The sequence below is a fragment of the Thermobia domestica genome, chromosome 2 (genome assembly GCF_964235325.1).
Source record: "Thermobia domestica chromosome 2, izTheDome1.hap1.1, whole genome shotgun sequence".
In the NCBI taxonomy this organism is placed as follows: Eukaryota; Metazoa; Arthropoda; class Insecta; order Zygentoma; family Lepismatidae; genus Thermobia; species Thermobia domestica.
The window spans coordinates 323,730,408-323,748,982 of record NC_137455.1 but is presented as its reverse complement, the minus strand read 5'-3'; the positions used below and the strand labels follow the sequence as shown (position 1 = coordinate 323,748,982).

Below are 18,575 nucleotides of genomic sequence, written 5' to 3'. Positions count from 1 at the left end.
TTTAGGCTATCTTATTAACCGTACTATGAGTTCCCGCCATTTTAGTGTCATAAATATCAGTATTAGTTTCACCTCAGTAAGTGGCATGGCCCTCGTTCAGCATCAATTTTTAGGTTTACATAGGAATTAATTTCCCTCCAATTTCTCGAAAAACTACGCATGAGTTTCTACACTCAAGTATATCACTTTCTTCCTTTCAGTAGATTCTATCGATCGGTATATGTCTTATTTTTGAATTTTTAAAAAAAAATCGTTAATAGCTAATATTGTACAATTTGTTTCCTCCCTTTTTTTTCATTCTGATGAAAAAACGTTTAATTCTGTAAGCCTGTTTACTTTGATGGAAAAATAGCACTACCATACTTCTTTATACCACATGAAAGAAAGATTTTTACATAGCAATATATCAAGATCTTTTCCTTTCGAAGCTCTACCATACCGATGTGCTTTTGAAGTCGCCTTGGAAAAAAAAGAAAAAGATTTTAAAATTTGCGTGTTCCAGAGTTGTGCAATATTTGCGCTCCTTATTATATAGAGAAACTCCATATATCGAAGAAATTTAGGAAAGGAACTCAAAAACGATTGAGATTTATTTTGCATATATGTTTATAAGTCACTTAAGAGTTCCAATATTGATATTTTGCATTATTTTTCATTTCAGCTACACAACATTATTCTTGAGTACTTTCACAGTCACACAGATAGTTATACAGTGAAATCTCTGAATAACGGACACCAATGGGACATGAATTTTTGTCCGTTATTGAGAGGTGTCCGTTACTAAGAGGTTCAGAAATTTAATTTCTCACAACGGTAATTGTATGCAGTAATATACAGTGAATTCATTATGTATGAGCGTACATACGTAAAATTCAATATAAAAATACTCTATTTAGTACGTATTTGAATTACTGGGAGGGATGAAGGAGAAATTCATTTTTGTTAAATAATATTATTGCTGGGGGATGTGTTAATATATTCGTATACCGGTACTGCAAAAGATAATGCGTGTATGCTACTTTTCTTAAGTACATGTAATCACTTTGTAAGCATTTCTGATTTATTTCAAATTCTCAGAATCTTCTCAAAAGATGCGTTAGGAACCAACTAATCGGCTAAACTCTTTTGTTTAGCGAGAAAAGGCATAATTTCTCCTCTACAAGGGTAATACACCTCATTAGCAAGTGTCCTCTGAGAATCTTCGGTACGGTTGCGGAGAAAACATGTGTGTGTGTGCGTTTGTGTACTGGAGCGGTATCTTCGTTGGCGGAATGGATGACAAGGCATATGGGGGTGCATATGTTTATTGACCCAGCCCCAGTCACTAAGAATATCGTCTTAGAGCCAGTGAAAAAGGAAGCCGGGAAAACTCAAACCCAGACTTGTTCCATTATCATCAGTAAAAAAAATGTTGCTTGTCCAAAACAAAACAAAATAAAATAAAATAAAATATAAAATAAAATAAAATAAAATAAAATAAAATAAAATAAAATAAAATAAAATAAAATAAAATAAAATAAAATAAAATAAAATAAAATAAAATAATAAAATAAAATAAAATAAAATAAAATAAAATAAAATAAAATAAAACAAAACAAAACAAAACAAAACAAAAAACAAAAACGTAATAGAGGAAACATTGCTCGTTGAAAATGTTATTGTAAATGTTGTATGTTTTGTTACCTATGAAACTGTCGGGAAAGATGCAAGGCCCAGAGGCAAAAGGACTAAATTTGTTAGGGAAGGGAAGATAGTTCGTATAGAATTCTTGGCCATACGACTGACTCTGCATGAGTGTTATCGCATATTGAAGGTTTTCTAGGATTTCCACCAGAAAGCAGTTTATTGAGAGCAGAAAAAAGAATAATTTCAAGTTCAGTTTGAAGCTGTTCTGTTTGATGGTTCACCAGGTCTAGACTCATGATAGATACGCATGTGAGGAATAATATCGCAGAACCGAGAATAAGTCCTGTCCGTTATGAAGAGGTTATTGAAAGGTCTGGGGAAGAAGGACTGTCCGCGTCCGTATCTGAGAGGGTCCGTAAAAGAGAGGGTTTTGTTCCATAAGGGAACATATATTTTTGCAGGGACAAAAAAAAAAAAAAAAATGTGTCCGTATTATAGAGGTGTCCGTTAAGGGAGGTTTAAGGGAGGTTTCACTGTATTATGTAATATACACACTATAATTATTCTCTCGTCTTCCGTATAACGAGAATCCGATATAGCGTGAATATAATGAGATGTCAATAGTAGTCAGCTGGTAAACTAACTCAGCTGCGTATAATGCGGCATTCAATGCCGAGGTGGAGGCACGCGGTGTCTCAAGAAACTGGATGTGTTTTTCCATGTGCTCAATCGGGTTGAGATCTAGGGAAACTGGAAGACATGAAGAACATTGGAATCAACACTGTTCCCCAAACCATTCTTGCACATGACATGAGTAATGGCTAAGTCATTATTAAGTTGCAAGATATCATAACTATGGTGCAACATAGTGGAATGTACTCAGTCTTCTAGATGATCGCTATATTGAATATCAGTCATACATTCATCTACAACAAACAAGAAGACTGTTTTTGTCATGTGATCATGTCTACACCACACATTCGTCGCCATCAGTCTGCACTGCTAAGAGCATGCACGAAGGCTCCAATGTCTCATAGTTTTTGTCAAATACGAACAAAACCGCCAGTAGTGGAATGAAGAAAAAATAATGACTCATTAGTCCACCAGACCTACCTGTTTTTCATCGCTCAATCACAAGTTCGTTTGCACCAGACAAGTGGTTGGTATTGTTGAGCTCGAATATGAAGCAGGTGACGAGGAGGACATTTGCTGGAATAGCCCATACGTGCAAGTGTACGGAGCATGGTCAAAGAGAAATGTTCTAGTTGACCATGCAGCTATTGTCATTTTCAATCAGTAAATGCGACGCTCATTCACACAATCAACTATTCCCGTCATCTGTTGTTTATCCGACGGCTCGTTACTTTCGCCTATTGACACCAGTCTCCACGTGTTTTCAGCCCATTAAAAACACTTAGATTTCTTTTCCACTTTTTTCTTACTATTTGAATTCCCTTTTACTTGTTTCTTACTTTAAGCAATTTGACAGGAACAGGAACACAAATTCATAGAAGTCACTTAAAAATACCCAAGCTCTTCAGTAAGTCTGCAGCCCTAGATGGGTTCCGCCAATCTAATGTCTGTGACATTTCGATTACATACACCAGTTTTTCGAGACCTCATCATCTGAACCTTTGTCTAGCATTGATAAATCCTCACGTTTATTTATCACCACGCGCTAATTCTCTACGGACTCAATTCCCAGGTCAGTAGCTCTACTCTACCAAGGTGCGCATAGCGTCATCAAGAAACTCACGTCGCAACAACGTCGAATCCATTATTCAGATTCATAATAATTTAGTGTTTGGTCTTTCTTTCTTCCTCTCTCTGAAAAAATGCTACATACAGGGTGTTCCGGGAATAAACCAACGAACTTCCCACATGTGTTTAGAATCTCAATACAGTACAAGAAAAAAGTTTATCTGCGACTTTGGTCGGAAACGTCTAATTAATGGAATCAATTTAAGATAGCTAGAGCAATTGGTACACTGAATAGAACAACCGTCGAACTTTGCACATGTGTTCAACAACTCAAGACAAGAAAAAGTTTATCTGTGAGTTAAGTAGGAAACACCTAGTTACGGAGATGGGTCTAATTTACAGTAACCATTCTACGACCAATTCCACTAATTACCGAGTTTCTGGACAAAGTCGTAGGTTTTATATAATACTGAAGTTTTGAACAAGTACGCGAAATTTGTCGGTTGTTTCATACTGTAGCCACTCTATGATCAATTCCACCATTTACCTTAAATTGGTCCCATCTCCGTAATTAGGCGTTTCCGAACAAAGTCGCAGATAATTTTTTCTTGTATGAGGTCTAAACATGTGTTAAAGTTTGTCAGTTTATTCCCGGAACACCCTGTATAAGCTTTTTAAAGCTTGAGCGGTATTACAACACAGTTTCCTACACAAAATCATATATGCTACTTTCCTTCGCCGCCAAAAGAGCTACTGAACACTAGTAAAATGCTATGCAAAAAATAAAATGCAAAAACGTTAAGTGTTACGAAGTATGATAATCACACGAATGTTGGGAGGAGATTCTATAAGTGAAAGCAAAACAGAAAGTGCCTATCAACCCCTAGCAACAGGCAGTTTAGGAGTGACAGGCATTCGAAATCGCGATAAAAGAAACTTTCCAAGTTGAATATTGTCACATGTGCTCGTATTAGACCTGTTCTACCCAAAAATGAAAATTTCACAGTAAACGTGAAAAGGGTTTCCTCATAAGAAAGAATACATTCTTGGTAAGTCAGGGAAATAAACGTAAGCGTGAATAAGCATGCATGGGACCATTGATTACCAATAAACGATAATTCGTTTTGCAGGACGTACATATCTCACGGTGTAAGATAGTGGCCATGAACCGGAAGTATCCTCAAGCATATGGCCTCTATCTCTATGTACAGTCCGCAGCAAAAAGCCTGCAACATGGGCATATAAGAATATTGTGAAACTACGCCTAACAGCCCAGGGAATCAACATAACATCTAAGTGGCACGAATCACGCCAGGAGAAACCTTGGCGTCCTCCCCTGCACACTTATTTTGGAGCAAAAGACTTCGTCGTTTCACAATAAACTTACATGCTTATGTTGCAGGTTTTTTGCTGCGGACTGTACATAACCTCCGTACATTGCTAATAGCATATACGACCCAACAATATTTTTACACTCTAATAGGAAACTATGTCATATCTATATCAATGTCCTTTGTTTTGACAGACATAACTTTGGTAAATGAACGTACAAAGGTTTTCAAAATCAATTATAATTATCATCACTTTGAATACATTTTTCACTTATTATTCATGTCCCATTCATGTCGTCTTACGTTAAACTTCCGAAGTTCTGATCAAATTTTCAGCAAGGTGAATTTAAATATTTTTGGTTCATTTACTGCCTTCTTTCGAAGATTAAAATTAACTAGCCAGGACCAATATGGGAAAATACTTAAAAATATGGGTTCTTTTATTTCCGTATACATACTGCATACTAAATTTCATAGAAATCTGAAATGGTGGGATGGACAATTATATTTGAGCTGGATGATTTGATGGAAATGACGCTATATCTAAAAACAACTTATACAAATACAGAAGGTTGTCAGTTTATATCCGACTGATTTTTAAACTGTATGTACCGTAGGAAAGGCCGTGCCGTCACCACCGTTTATGTTGTATAGGATCATTAGCATTATGGAATATAGGATCATTAGCATTATGGAATATAGGATCATTAGCATTATGGAATATAGGATCATTAGCATTATGGAATATAGGATCATTAGCATTATGGAATATAGGATCATTAGCATTATGGAATATAGGATCATTAGCATTATGCAATATAGGATCATTAGCATTATGCAATATAGGATCATTAGCATTATGCAATATAGGATCATTAGCATTATGCAATATAGGATCATTAGCATTATGGAATATAGGATCATTAGCATTATGGAATATAGGATCATTAGCATTATGCAATATCGCCTTACATCGAAATTATCACTGTAACAAAATGCGTTGCAGTACAGGTATACGAATTCCATCCCATTCCCCACTCAAAGTTTTCAATAACCCAGTAGGGGTATGTAGTAGATGTCATTTACGCAGAAATTCATTGGGCTGGCATCACAGCTTTTCACAGGAAGAAAGGTAATAAACATGGACTAACGTTTTCTGCTCCTTCCATTTTGACACAACAAATGTCTTCCGCACAGCAATATGCTGCAGAAGGTTGTGAACTCGGAAATTATATACACATCGCAGACCAAGATGGTGACAAACAACATGACTGACAGTAGACTAAGCCAGATTTAACAGGGTGTCCACACAATTTGGAAAAGAAAAAAATCCCTGATTTTCCATGACCAAATTTCCAGATTTCCCTTACCATTGAATGATCTAAAAATAAGAAAAAAGAAAGAAACCCCAGTCTCCACCTTCCCCATAGCTCGCCTTGTGCTCTCTCCACTTCTGTTTCTTTCTTTTTACAATTTTCTTTAATCCAAAATAATGTAAATTTACAAACATATGCATTAAGCCGATATCACACTTACTATTTCATAAATTCAATAACTGAACAATGGACCTAAATCTATTTTTCCCCGACATTCCCTGACCAATCTGCCATTTCCCTGACTTTCCCTGATACATTTTTATTTCCCTGACTTTTACCGACTTTCCAGAATGTGGACATCCTGATTTAACCTCTGGACCATGTGACGTTGTTGTGGTCGAGTCTCCTGGATTACTAATCGATAAATTTCACGAAGCATATCCGACGGCACTTTCATTGAGAACTTCGAACAGACCTGTTTTGTTGCCAAATGTATAGACCCTATTTGTGTTTGACTGGACATGATATCTTTAACTGTTGTTCCTCCAATAATTAAACCATCTTCCACACAGGATCTATGATGTGCTCTTTCCAATAACGGCTTACTTTAGGTGCTATTTTACAAGCACCAGCACGATACTTTGGCATCTGCAAACTGAGACAACACAGACAACGGCATGTTTCATGGTTCTTGCTTAACTTCATAGGTGTCAGCAGCATTACCAAAACGATCGGACATAAACCGAACAACCTCTGTATTTCTTTTTTTTTATTTTTTATTTATTTTTTTTTTAATTGAAATGCTTGCTAATTAAGATTAAGCGAATAAGCTAGACAGTATTAAATTACTGATCACCCTTTAAAATTCCACTTTAAAAAGTTACACGATTAAATCACTAGTATCAATTTTGCTGAAATTGTACTTTAAATACCTACCCATGTTCCCGAAGTTTCCTCTTGGAATGCAATTTAACAATTCGTTGAAAATATCCCATGAACCCTCTGCATATTTATCTCGAAAGCGTTCCCGTGTTAACGACCCATTTTTAAAGCTGAAAAAAAGAGAAAAAAAAGTTGACGTAACAAAGATATCTCTTACACTAAAAGTATTTTACGTAGTAATAGAATACTGAGGAATAAAATCTTCATAACTTTTTTTTTTTTCTGAAGTTATGTCAATGTAACGAACAGAAGTTAATGAAAAGGCTATATACTTTTCCGCACATATTTTTGATTTCTCCCAATATGAAACATACATGATGTCCGAAAAGTCCCGCACCATAGACATAAACATAGTATTTGTACTGTGTGTTCTCCGCTGAGTTTCACAGATGTTTGAAGGTGGAATCGAAAATTGCTGAGCACATGGGGGACATAATGTAAGCCAACTGCTTTGCATACGTTCTTGATTCTTTTTAATTTCTACAGCAATCGTTTCACAGTGGTGTGGAATACTGATTATCGTTCCAGATGGCGTCGATTGCACCCACCGGCAACATTTTGATGCGAGTAATCTTTATGCTCACAAGGAATTATAACTACCACATGTTCGTCATGCAACAGAATGATTCACTACAAAAAAAGTTACGTCATTTAGCTTATGATATGGGACTTTTCGGATACCCGGACATTAAATGAATGTTATAACATTTGCTAACGGAAAGAAAGGTTTGCAAAGGTTATTTATGGTGAAAGGTATACTTTTACATACTTCTCGTTGCAACAGCAGCCATTTAAAAAAAAAAAAAAAAAAAAAAAAGCTATTGTGTATATCAGGGTGTCTACTGGAATACCAGAAAGTAAATTCATGACTTTTTCATGACTTTTCATGACCATGGCGATAAAAATTTACCACTAGTAATAATAAACCCCTACCATCAGTTGTGCATCGGAACTATGCGGGTTGCTAGTCTTAAATATCACTTATTGTGAATCTTAAAGAAAGAATCTAAAATTCTGCCGCCTTGTGCTCGAGCATAGAATAGCACTTACCTAAATACGGGCCTGCTCTTACCAGTGAATCAACTGTATTTGAAGTTTTAATTCTGAGTATAATTATCCATCTAGCAGAAATTTGTCTGAAATTAAGCACTCAGAGAACTGCCCAAAGACAAAACAAATTATAAAAGAAATTCGTTTTAAAAAAATAAATCATTAAATTTAAAATCTGCAAACTCAAACGAATAATATTATTTGCATAAGTCTAAAGGCCCAAAAATACACAATTTACATTTCTTAGAAGTAAAGAAATAGCAGATCAGAAAGTTGGACAGTAAAAAGTTGTTACTATATTACAGAGACTAGAAGATGAAATGGGAAGCAGCTAGGAAGACAGTAAAGTACCAGTTAGCCAGCACTAACTGGTGGGGGAAATTCTCACAATTACTGACCTGATACAACTGTTTCAGTACATGCAGTATGAGGTATAAAAGTATGAAGTATAAAAATATACTCTGAGATTTCATATTTTCATGACCAGTTGGGTAAATAAAGGACTTTTTCATGGCTTTCATGACCACTAAGCAAAATATATGACTTTTTCATGACTTTCATGACTTTCATGACCAGTAGACACCCTGTATATTGACGTCGTACGACTTACAGTTCACTTCCAATAGACTAATTCGGGTAAGAACGTGACTGGATTGTAAATAAAGAAAGACAAAACAGTAGTTATACACGAGGGGAGACCTCCACCTACGCATGTGCAATTAACAATTCTATTTCATACACACACAGACACAGGATATGTTAATGAAACTTTTAATTAACTATGGCTTTATAAAAGTATGCTCAAATAATTGTATTTAAAAAATAATTCAATTAACATACGTACCATAATAAAGCCATGTAAGCATTTTGATCCACTGGGTTACATAACACATGACCCTCTAGGACTGTCTTTGGTTCGTTTAACCAAATAAAAAGCGTATCACTTGTTCCTAAGCTAACAGCAATGTCACCTTCACGGAGTCTCATTCCTATGATGGAAAAAGAAAACGATTAAGCCAAGATACTCACGCAAATTACATATATTCTATCGCCATTATGTCAGCTATAAGTATTTGTGTAGTTCAATACGATAACTGCTACAATCGCACTTTAAAGTACATTGCGGTTAAAAAGAATGTACAGTTGCTGAGTTGGATGTGACACTAATCTTACAGCATACAGAAGCGTTTAATATATGGAAATTATTAGGTCTACATTGGACAAAAAAATGCGTTGGAATAGTATATATGCTAATATCGTTACGCAAACCAACAACGAATATTGCGCCTGGTTGTTGGTTTGGGATTTAGCATTTATTTCAGCATTAAGGCTATACGAGACTGGTTCTACAGCTTAACCCCTTCATGTCCAAGGGACATATTTCTCTAAACTGTCCTAAATTTGTACTGGGTTAGTCATTCAAAATATTTCAGTTTCCGTGTGCTGGATGTTACACCTTTAGGTATTAATATAAATGAGATTGAATATAAATTAATATAAATACGAATTGCTCTATAATAGTTTAAAAATTAGTCTCCGGTTTTGTGTATTACAGTATTTACCTGCTACTCAAGGATTTATGAAGTACACAGCAAACACTACTATTAGCGCACACAAACATTATAATTGCCAACACTATTCAGAGAAATACAAAGCATTAAAAAATCTTATCATAGATATAATTACTTATGCTTACTCGTTTAAAAAAAAATCTTTACTGACCACAGGGATATTAGTCCCAGATCATAACTAGGTAGCCGTTGAAGTGATAAACTCGCGAGACGATTTTTGGAATCTACATGTCAGATTTAGCCTAAATAACTCAAAAAACAGTGTTCTACACCTTACAATCCTTATGGATCTGAAGAGGTTAACGCGGGATCCGAATATGAGGTTCAATCGGGAATCGAACCCATGTCTCCAACGCCGAAGGCACATACGCTAATCACACAAGTCACAAGGCAACTCTCGAATATCATGCAACAGCATTGTTAGGTCATTAAAGATAGTTCTATTTCACAGTATTTATGTTAGAATCGATTTGGAAAATCAATTTCAGTGCTGTTAAAACAAATACAGAAGAAGAAGTGACAGTTGGTATCAAAAGAGTGGCAACACCTGTAGTTTGCAAAACGTAAGATTTATGAATACTACAGACTACTAGTAGACTGGTAATACTACAGACGCATGTGCAGCGTTTGATCGTTGTTAGTGATTGGTTGGATAAGAGTTCAGAGTCTCTTTCAGCAGTTAAGCTATATCAAACTATAAATATCAACAGATAAACCTACAGCTTAACGTGGAATCCGACTCACCTGATCACACTTACTCCCGCCGGGAAGCTGTTGTTAGTTGTGTACTAGGTAATTGTCTGTAGTACGTCAGGTAGAGTATAAAGGAGGCGTGTGTTAAAGCGTGCAGACTGTAATGACCTAATATGGGAAACCTCCCTGGATCTTATATGCAGAATTGTGGGGACGTGGTTAATTGGTGCAAATGCATCTAAGGTGACCAGTGTCCAAGATGCGTCGCGAGGAAGGTGATGATAGCCTACAGAACTCATGGCAAAATAATACCGGCAGTGGACGAGAGAGAAACCTCACTGACATGGGTCGCCGAACATTAAAGAAAATGAAATCTTTCAGTTAACGTTCATTATGCCCTTTAGCCTAAGGGAGACATGATTAGGGCAAGTGAATGATGGTGGTATAATAATGTAAAAGAAAACGGGAGTATCCCGAGAAAACTCACGGACACGATATTGTCCACCACAAACTTACTTGGCCGGGGACTGAACCAGGGGCCGTACTCACCAGAGGTAAGCGCTGCCAAGCATTAAAGAGAGTTGTCGCAGAGAACTGTAGTGCGAATGTGGCCAAAAGTGACTGAGGAGCTCAATCCTTACCAGCAATACCCTTACTCTATTACAGTAATCAAAGTCCGATGCGAGTTGCATGACCTGAACATACCAAGGAACGGTTGCGATTTCCAAACCGTTGATCAGAGATAACAACGCTTTAGTTCCAAGAAAATGGTGGAAATGCAGAGTGTACCACTGATGACTAGAAATACGTAATATGATTCGATGAGTCCTCTTTCACCTTATTTCCAGCAAGAGACCCTGTTTATGTATGAACTGCCCAAGGAAGCTTAAGCTACAAACATGGTGCGCTTTAAATATAAATTCAAATGCTTTTATTAAATGCGGGCGAGATTCAACTAAATCAGTTCTAACATTTAACCCTTATCATCAATAAAATAAACAAATAAATAAATAAATACACAAAGAGTAATAATAATAATAATAATAATAATAATAATAATAATAATAATAATAATAATAATAATAATAATAATAATAATAATAATAATAATAATAATAATAATAATAATAATAATAAAATACATTCGAAGTAATGATAAGATCAAATAATGACAATAAAAATAAGAGTTAAAAAATATACGTAAGTAAATGTAAATTCCAAAAAGTGAATTAAAAATAAATCTAAATCTATAATAGATTTAAAGCAAGTGAAATATAAAATTCATTACATAGTAAGATTTTAAACAAGTAAAAGAAATACATACGCTGTGCAGTGGTACAAATTGTACATCTCATGAGTGTTAGAGAATTGTCACTGGTCATTGAATAAGTAAACTTTTAAAGCGATAGTAAAGGTGTTAATTGATTGCTAGTCTTAACTTGTTTTAAGCAATACATTCCTTGCCCTTGGTTCTGATATAAGAAAACATACATCTATTTGTTTTATTATGTCTTGATGTGTCAAATTTCTTATTATAACAGTCTATGAATATCAGACCAAAATGTGAGCTTACAATACACGCATTGAGGACATTTCATTTTCAAAATGTTATGAATAAAAAGAGCAATAATGAAGACACTTTCAACTTGACATAGTCAGAATACTATTGGTGTTCATCGTGGGTAAAACATGTTCCTTTCTTGTCACATTAAAAGCAACAGAATGCATGAGTTGTGAATTTTTTGTCTAGTTTTTGATTTGTAAGCTGGAAAAGACTGTCCATGTATTGCGTCACATGTGAAACAAAGGTAGAATAAATACATTCGTAAAGTACACTTTTACAGAAGAAGTTAAGTACCGTAATCTTTTGCTTTGTAGGGGCGGCGTAACAGAGTAATTGCTTTATTACACTGAGTAGAAAATGCCTGTACCAATTGAGTTCTTCATCGAGCAGCAATCCCAAAGTTTTCATATGAGTACAATGGGAAATGTACGAATCTAGAATTTTTATCCTTAGATCTGGTACATTGATTCTGTTTAATTGCTGTGGAGTTCCTAGGATACATATGACCATTTGGAAGGGTTAATAATGAGGCCATCATCATTACACCACTGAGAAAGAGATATTAGTTCTATACTTAGAAGCTCAATTATTTGCGTAATGTTGTGTGGTGATGAAGTAATAAATAGCTGTGTATCATCTGCATAACAATGCACAGAGGAGTACTTGATAGCAGTAATGAGGTCAGCACTATACAATAAATAAATAAATAAATAAGTAAAAATAATAAATAAATAAATAACAATGGACCTAAAATAGATCCCTAAGGCAATCCCTGGTCAACACTAAGATACAGAACACTGCAGAGGTTACTCCAGGGATCAGATCAGAACACTGCAATGTTCGTAAATAGACTTGTTGTGTCTACACACGATAAGTAAGATTTAAACAACTTGACAGTAGTATCAGACAGGATATAATATTTGAGTTTAACCAACAACAGCTTATAATTTATAATATCAAAAGCCTTAGTTAAGTCAAACAAGACCAAAACTGTTACTGTGCAAAAGCAAAGAAGATTACATCGGTACATGAACCACTGCGCTAACAATGTTATGATGCTTACGAAATCCACACTGAACAATAGAAATTATACTATTATTAACAAATTCCAACAATTGCTGAAACACTATTTTTTCCCACGACTTCTGACATGCAGATGATGAACTGCAGATTTTACTAGAGAATTCTTAGGCAAAGATACGATTTTTGACGTTTTCCAAGTACATGGGAAGCAGTCATTTATTAAGGAAAAAATACAATACAAGTTAAGGAAGGTAATAAAAATGCCAGTGCTAGCTTGAACATTTCTGTGGTTATTTTATCAAAGCCAGCTGCATTAGACATCCTGCTGTATGGTGTTTTCCTTACGTATGTTTCATTTACTGGATGTAATTGGAAGGGTTCATTTGTATTTTCCAAGGAAGTCATACATACGTAATTCGAAAAATGCATATTTTATCAACGTGCAATGGTCTCAGACGTGATCCCAACATAACTCTCAGATATGCTCTGATTTCGAGATGGTCCAAAGGTACACAAACAGTAAGCTTTGACAGCAGTGAACATGAAATGTTTCAGCTGGAAGTAGGAAACGTTAGGGACCACCAGCACCACAGTTCCTCGTGTTCGGAATAACGCGTGCTGCAATGCTGTTTCACGCTTATATCCGAAAAAAAAAAGTAATATATACCGTAACAATATACATCACAGCACGCGTTATTCTGAACACAAGGAACCGTGGAGTTGGTAGTTTCTAACACCTCCAACTTCCCGCTGAAGTATTTTGTGTTCATTGTTGTCAAAGCTTACCTTTTGCCTCCTTTGAACCCACTCTGAAATCAGAACATATCTGAGAATTCTGTTGAGAGTATCTTCGGGTGTTATTCCCCATCCCTTGCACACCCATTACACATTGTTGAAATATGCATTTTTGGATTGTATATATATATACACAATCCAAAAATGCATATTTCCTACTTCCTTTACGCTGATATGGATCGCCACTCCACGTTTTCTCGAATTCGAAATAGCGCGTGTTAACATTTGACTTTTTGACTATTTTAGACAGCCTAGCTCTGAAACCATGAACTTTTCCTTACAGGTTCACATGAGCCTTTTCTCTTATTTTGATGTGAGGAATCACCTCTTACAGTTTGTCGGTATAGTTCAGTAACACCCTATATTATATATAGTAAGGCATCTAAAAGTACCAATTGAAATACCAAAGAAAGTAGAAACGCTAACGATAAAAGGTTTGTGGTAAACAACAATGTCAAATCAAGAGATATGGTGTGGCAGGGACGATACCGACCTCAGGAAATGTGGGATCAGGAACGAAGTGAATTTTTTGTAATGGACAAAAACATGAATAACATGAACGGACACACGCGGAGAAATACAGCACCATTTGTCCCATGCCTCTACTGCACACAGTAAGATATGAAGACAAGCGACCCACTTCGGTACGTATGCCGTCTGAGATGTTCGACAGAGCAGCCCTTGACGCGGAACAAGATGCGATTGTTGAGCCACGAGATCGTGCTAGTTCATAGCAGACAGCACTCGTAGCGGTAAGAGTGAAGACAATGGTGTTTACAAACGCAGAAAAAGTTGACATGATCCTGACCTATGGAGAATGCAGGAAGAATACCTCAGGAGACTGCCATATGCACGCAGAGATATATCTGGACAGCCAACAGCCATCGTGACGTCTTTTTGGTACGATCTTTGTGAAATTAAAGGACACTGGAAGTTAACACCGCGACAACGTGTGCGGAACAAGCTAATTACAGATTAGGTGGGTGCAACAAATATTCTAGCCGCTGTTGCTCTGAATCCGCACGTTTCACCCATATCATATCTCCATCCATCAGGAGCTACATGGGAATGATTTTGTGAACCGTGCTGGGTTTGCGCATGGGTGTTAACGCGCGACATTCCAGGTTTGTCGCGTATCCTATTGCCATCCTGTGTAACAAATCCACATTGCCTTTGCCAATTGGAATACCAGGGCCCATGGAGTGTTAACGTCTGGTGTGGAATAGTGGGTGAACATCTTGGATCTTTTTTTTTCATACATGGACACTGAATGCTCACCGATATATACACTTCCTAGAAAATGAACTCCAAATACTATTACTGCTTCAACAAGATATACCGCTTTAGACAAGGAGGGAAACGTATCAACATGACGAGTGCCCAGCTCTCAGTGAACGACGCACTACAGTATGTTTGAATCATAAGTTTCCCAATCGGTGGATAGGATGGGGAGGACCTGTCAAATGGCTGGCTCGTTCTCCAGATTTGTGCCGTTAGATTATTTTCTCTGGGGAAAACTGGAGGTCATTGCCTACTGGAATGTGTCAATACTACCAGACAATATGCAATAACGCATTACTGTAGCCTGTAGGGCCATTCCATACGTGATTCTACATATTGTGGAACGATCTTTGCATGTGCGACTCGATACCTCTATCGCAGCAGACGACCACCATTTTGACAAACTACGCTTACGCTCATTGCACATGTCAGTTTCCATGGTTCTTCGACATACTGCCGTGCTCATTAACATACGTTTCTGTATACTATCAAATAAATGGTGCGGACGATGTCTCATGTTTTCTTCTTTCCTCTCGAACGCCATATGTTCATGTTTCCTCGTCTCTTCCCATGACTGCTGACAGCTCATATGTACCGCAGTACTGGAGTTTAAGTTGGTCACATTTGTTTTTTTGTTTACAATAATTTCCACGGTCATATCTACGTTACTATGTGCAGTAGAAGCATGTGACAAAGCGTTATATTCCCTTTTATGTTATTCATGTTTCTTCTATCGTTCCATTACAAAAAATTCCTTCGTTCCTGATGCCTTATTTGTTGATATTCTTCCTATCACATCATACCTACATTTGACGTATCTATTGCTGCCAGTCACACGCCAAAATGGTTAACGTGAAATAACCATAACCATAACGTGTTACTCCAGAACCATTTGATATGTGACTGGCAGCAATCGACAAGGTGTTTCTCGCACAACTCTACCCGATATGTACATTCCTTTTTATTTCCTTGATATTTTTGTTACCTTTCTCTTGTTTTTATCCTCAGTGAACAAACAAAGCTCTACGGGAAAGCCAAATTTCAAGTAACTATTCTAATTAGAAAATAATATGATCTAAATATTAGAAAAGAAGTATTTGAGACACAACATACTAGAAGCAGGATAATTCAATGAATTTTTAAATTTCAAAATATAAGAAATTTTTAATTTCATTTTCTCAAAATACAAGAAAATGGTTAAACCAAAGTTACCTGCCAAAGAAGCTGGATTATCACCAGTGAATGTTGCTACAACACATTCGGAATTGAAACCAAATCTTTCAACGAAGTACTGAGAAATAGGGCCTAAATTTTGGCACGACGGTGCAGGATCCCCTAGCTTTTCTGCAAGACCAGGTGCGCAAGCCTGTAAAATTAGAACAGAATACGAATTGAATCGTTACTAAATACTCTTCAAAACTGGATATGTATATTGAAACCTCTGAAAAATGGACACCTACAGGATATGGTAATTTGTCCGTAATGATAGGGTCCGTTGTAGAGAGGTTACACAAATTTATATTACTCACAGTTCACGCGGTAGTTGCGTGCACAGTAAATACGTTAATTAATTTTGTAAATAAGCTAATGTAAATATGCTAATGTCGAAATATTGTACTTAGTGTTAGAATTATTGGGTGAATGACATCACTAATGTAAAGAAACAAAATTATCGCTGGGGAATATGTTTATATGAGCGAAAAATATACTGCATCTTTAGTGAATTTTCTTCTCAAGTAAATTTTCTTCTCAAGTACATGTCATCCTTCTGTAAAACTCTCTTAATTAGCATACTAGGATTAGGATTAGGAATTAGATTTCTGAGCTTGTTGGCATCTAAGACCATGTTAGCCCGTCGCTATAGCGGATGACGTCCTTCGGGAATCTCACTATTCGAGGAAAGGGAAGGAAGAAAGGATTGGGGGAGGATGGAAACAGCTTGAGACCTGTATATGAGGTACCATCTCGGCATTTGCCTGGTGTGAATGAGAAAAACTCATTCAGGATGGCTGGCTTGAAAAAGCTTTTACACTCTTTTGACCGAGTGTCCCCACTGGGAATCAAACGCGGGACCAAAGACGAAAACGTTAGCGATTATGCTACGCGTGACCACAGAATACTGACTGTTCTAAAATTAAAAGAACGCAATAAGGACATACAACTGAGAATTTATTGCAGACAGAAAAAGACGAATTTCAAGTGCAGATGCAACTCTTCTGTGTGGTTGTTCGTAAGATCATAGACTTTTATGACAAAGATAATTTGTGGGGAAGGAATTTCCCGTCCACGGATTTATTTTCAAATTGCAGAAAGTATTTTCTATGCTATATACGTATTTACCAAGAGGAATTCTGACCACTATAAACAGGATACTGCAGTGATATGGGGCTAGGAGGGCGAGAAGAGGGGGTAGATTGGCTGTGCCCATATTTGATAATACATACATACATACATATTATATATATATATATATATATATATATATATATATATCCGTATTACGGAGATGTCAGTTAATGAATGTTTCACTGTATGTACTTTAATACTCTAACACTTTTATTTACTAAAAAAAACTGCAAAGAAATACAATGTCTTAAGAGATAACTGACTTAAATGACTAGACAGAGTTAAACAACTAACTTACTGACAGTTAAACAACACACTTTCTATTCCTGCACCACCTCATTCAAACGGCTGCAATTCCAATGACCATCAGCAAACAAAAGTTCAAATTTTCAAAGATGTGGTGATCATTTATTAACACTTTGCTTTTCCATGAGTAGTTTTACATACCGCTGTCCAGAATTGCTTCTTGTGTCAGTTGCTATATATCTGCAAACAGAAGATCGATGAAAAGTGTTGTTCCTACTAAAATGCTTGTACGATAATTCAATCGGCTGTGATTTTGTAAAAGCGCATAAATCTGCTGCGAAGCCCAAGTGGAACGGCTAGTTACTTCATAAAAATAATTCTAGTTCACTAACAACCTTCATGACTTACATATAGAATATTATTTAAGTTAATCTTTAAAAATATCGTCATCCATATCGTGTTCTTACCTCCAAGCACTGACTGCACCATTCCTTTTTCCTGATATCCATTAAGTTAGTTCCCGAGCCATCTGCCCAGTCAATGGGTGCATAATCTCCAAGAAATAGTGAACATGCAAAACTGCTTACTAGGGAAATCCGCTGCGAATAAATAACAACCGTATATAAACTTAAAAAACAATGATATGTATTAACAAAACATTTTGCTTTAACCTTCGAAAGCTTTCATTCCAAAGTTTCAACTGATAATTGTGCGAACATTACTCGTGTAACAGGAAACTACCATACACTATAACAATTTCTATAATTAGCAGGCTGTCTTGTTCTGTACAGACTTGTAACTAATTTAACCATATACGTGAAGGACTGAACCTATACGCTCCAAAGCACTGAGACTTTTTTTTTATAAGTAAAATTTAATATACAGAAATAAAACGAATATTAAAGAAAGAAAAAGTTTAGATAAATTACAAGAATACCATGTCGCACCGTGTGAGACAGAAATTAAAAACAGAGCAAACAAACTAACAAAAACTATAACAGAACTAAATTTATTATGCACAAATAAATCTAACCGACCAATGAGCTTGTCATCAAATATTTTTATTTTCATTACGCATAGCTTAAGATAA

The 18,575-nt window shown here is 36.1% G+C and overlaps 1 protein-coding gene across 1 annotated transcript in view; it reads right to left on the bottom strand.

The window, feature by feature from the left end:
• The window catches only part of LOC145678672 (xylulose kinase), a 106,856-nt gene that overhangs the window by 20,324 nt on the left and 67,957 nt on the right, over positions 1-18,575 (bottom strand). The window contains exons 6-9 of the mRNA XM_081749064.1: positions 17,953-18,084; positions 16,106-16,259; positions 8,811-8,955; positions 6,911-7,026 (exon numbers count right to left, since the gene is read on the bottom strand). Coding sequence (XP_081605190.1) covers positions 6,911-7,026; positions 8,811-8,955; positions 16,106-16,259; positions 17,953-18,084 — 547 coding nt within the window. The remainder of the gene's footprint in view (positions 1-6,910; positions 7,027-8,810; positions 8,956-16,105; positions 16,260-17,952; positions 18,085-18,575) is intronic.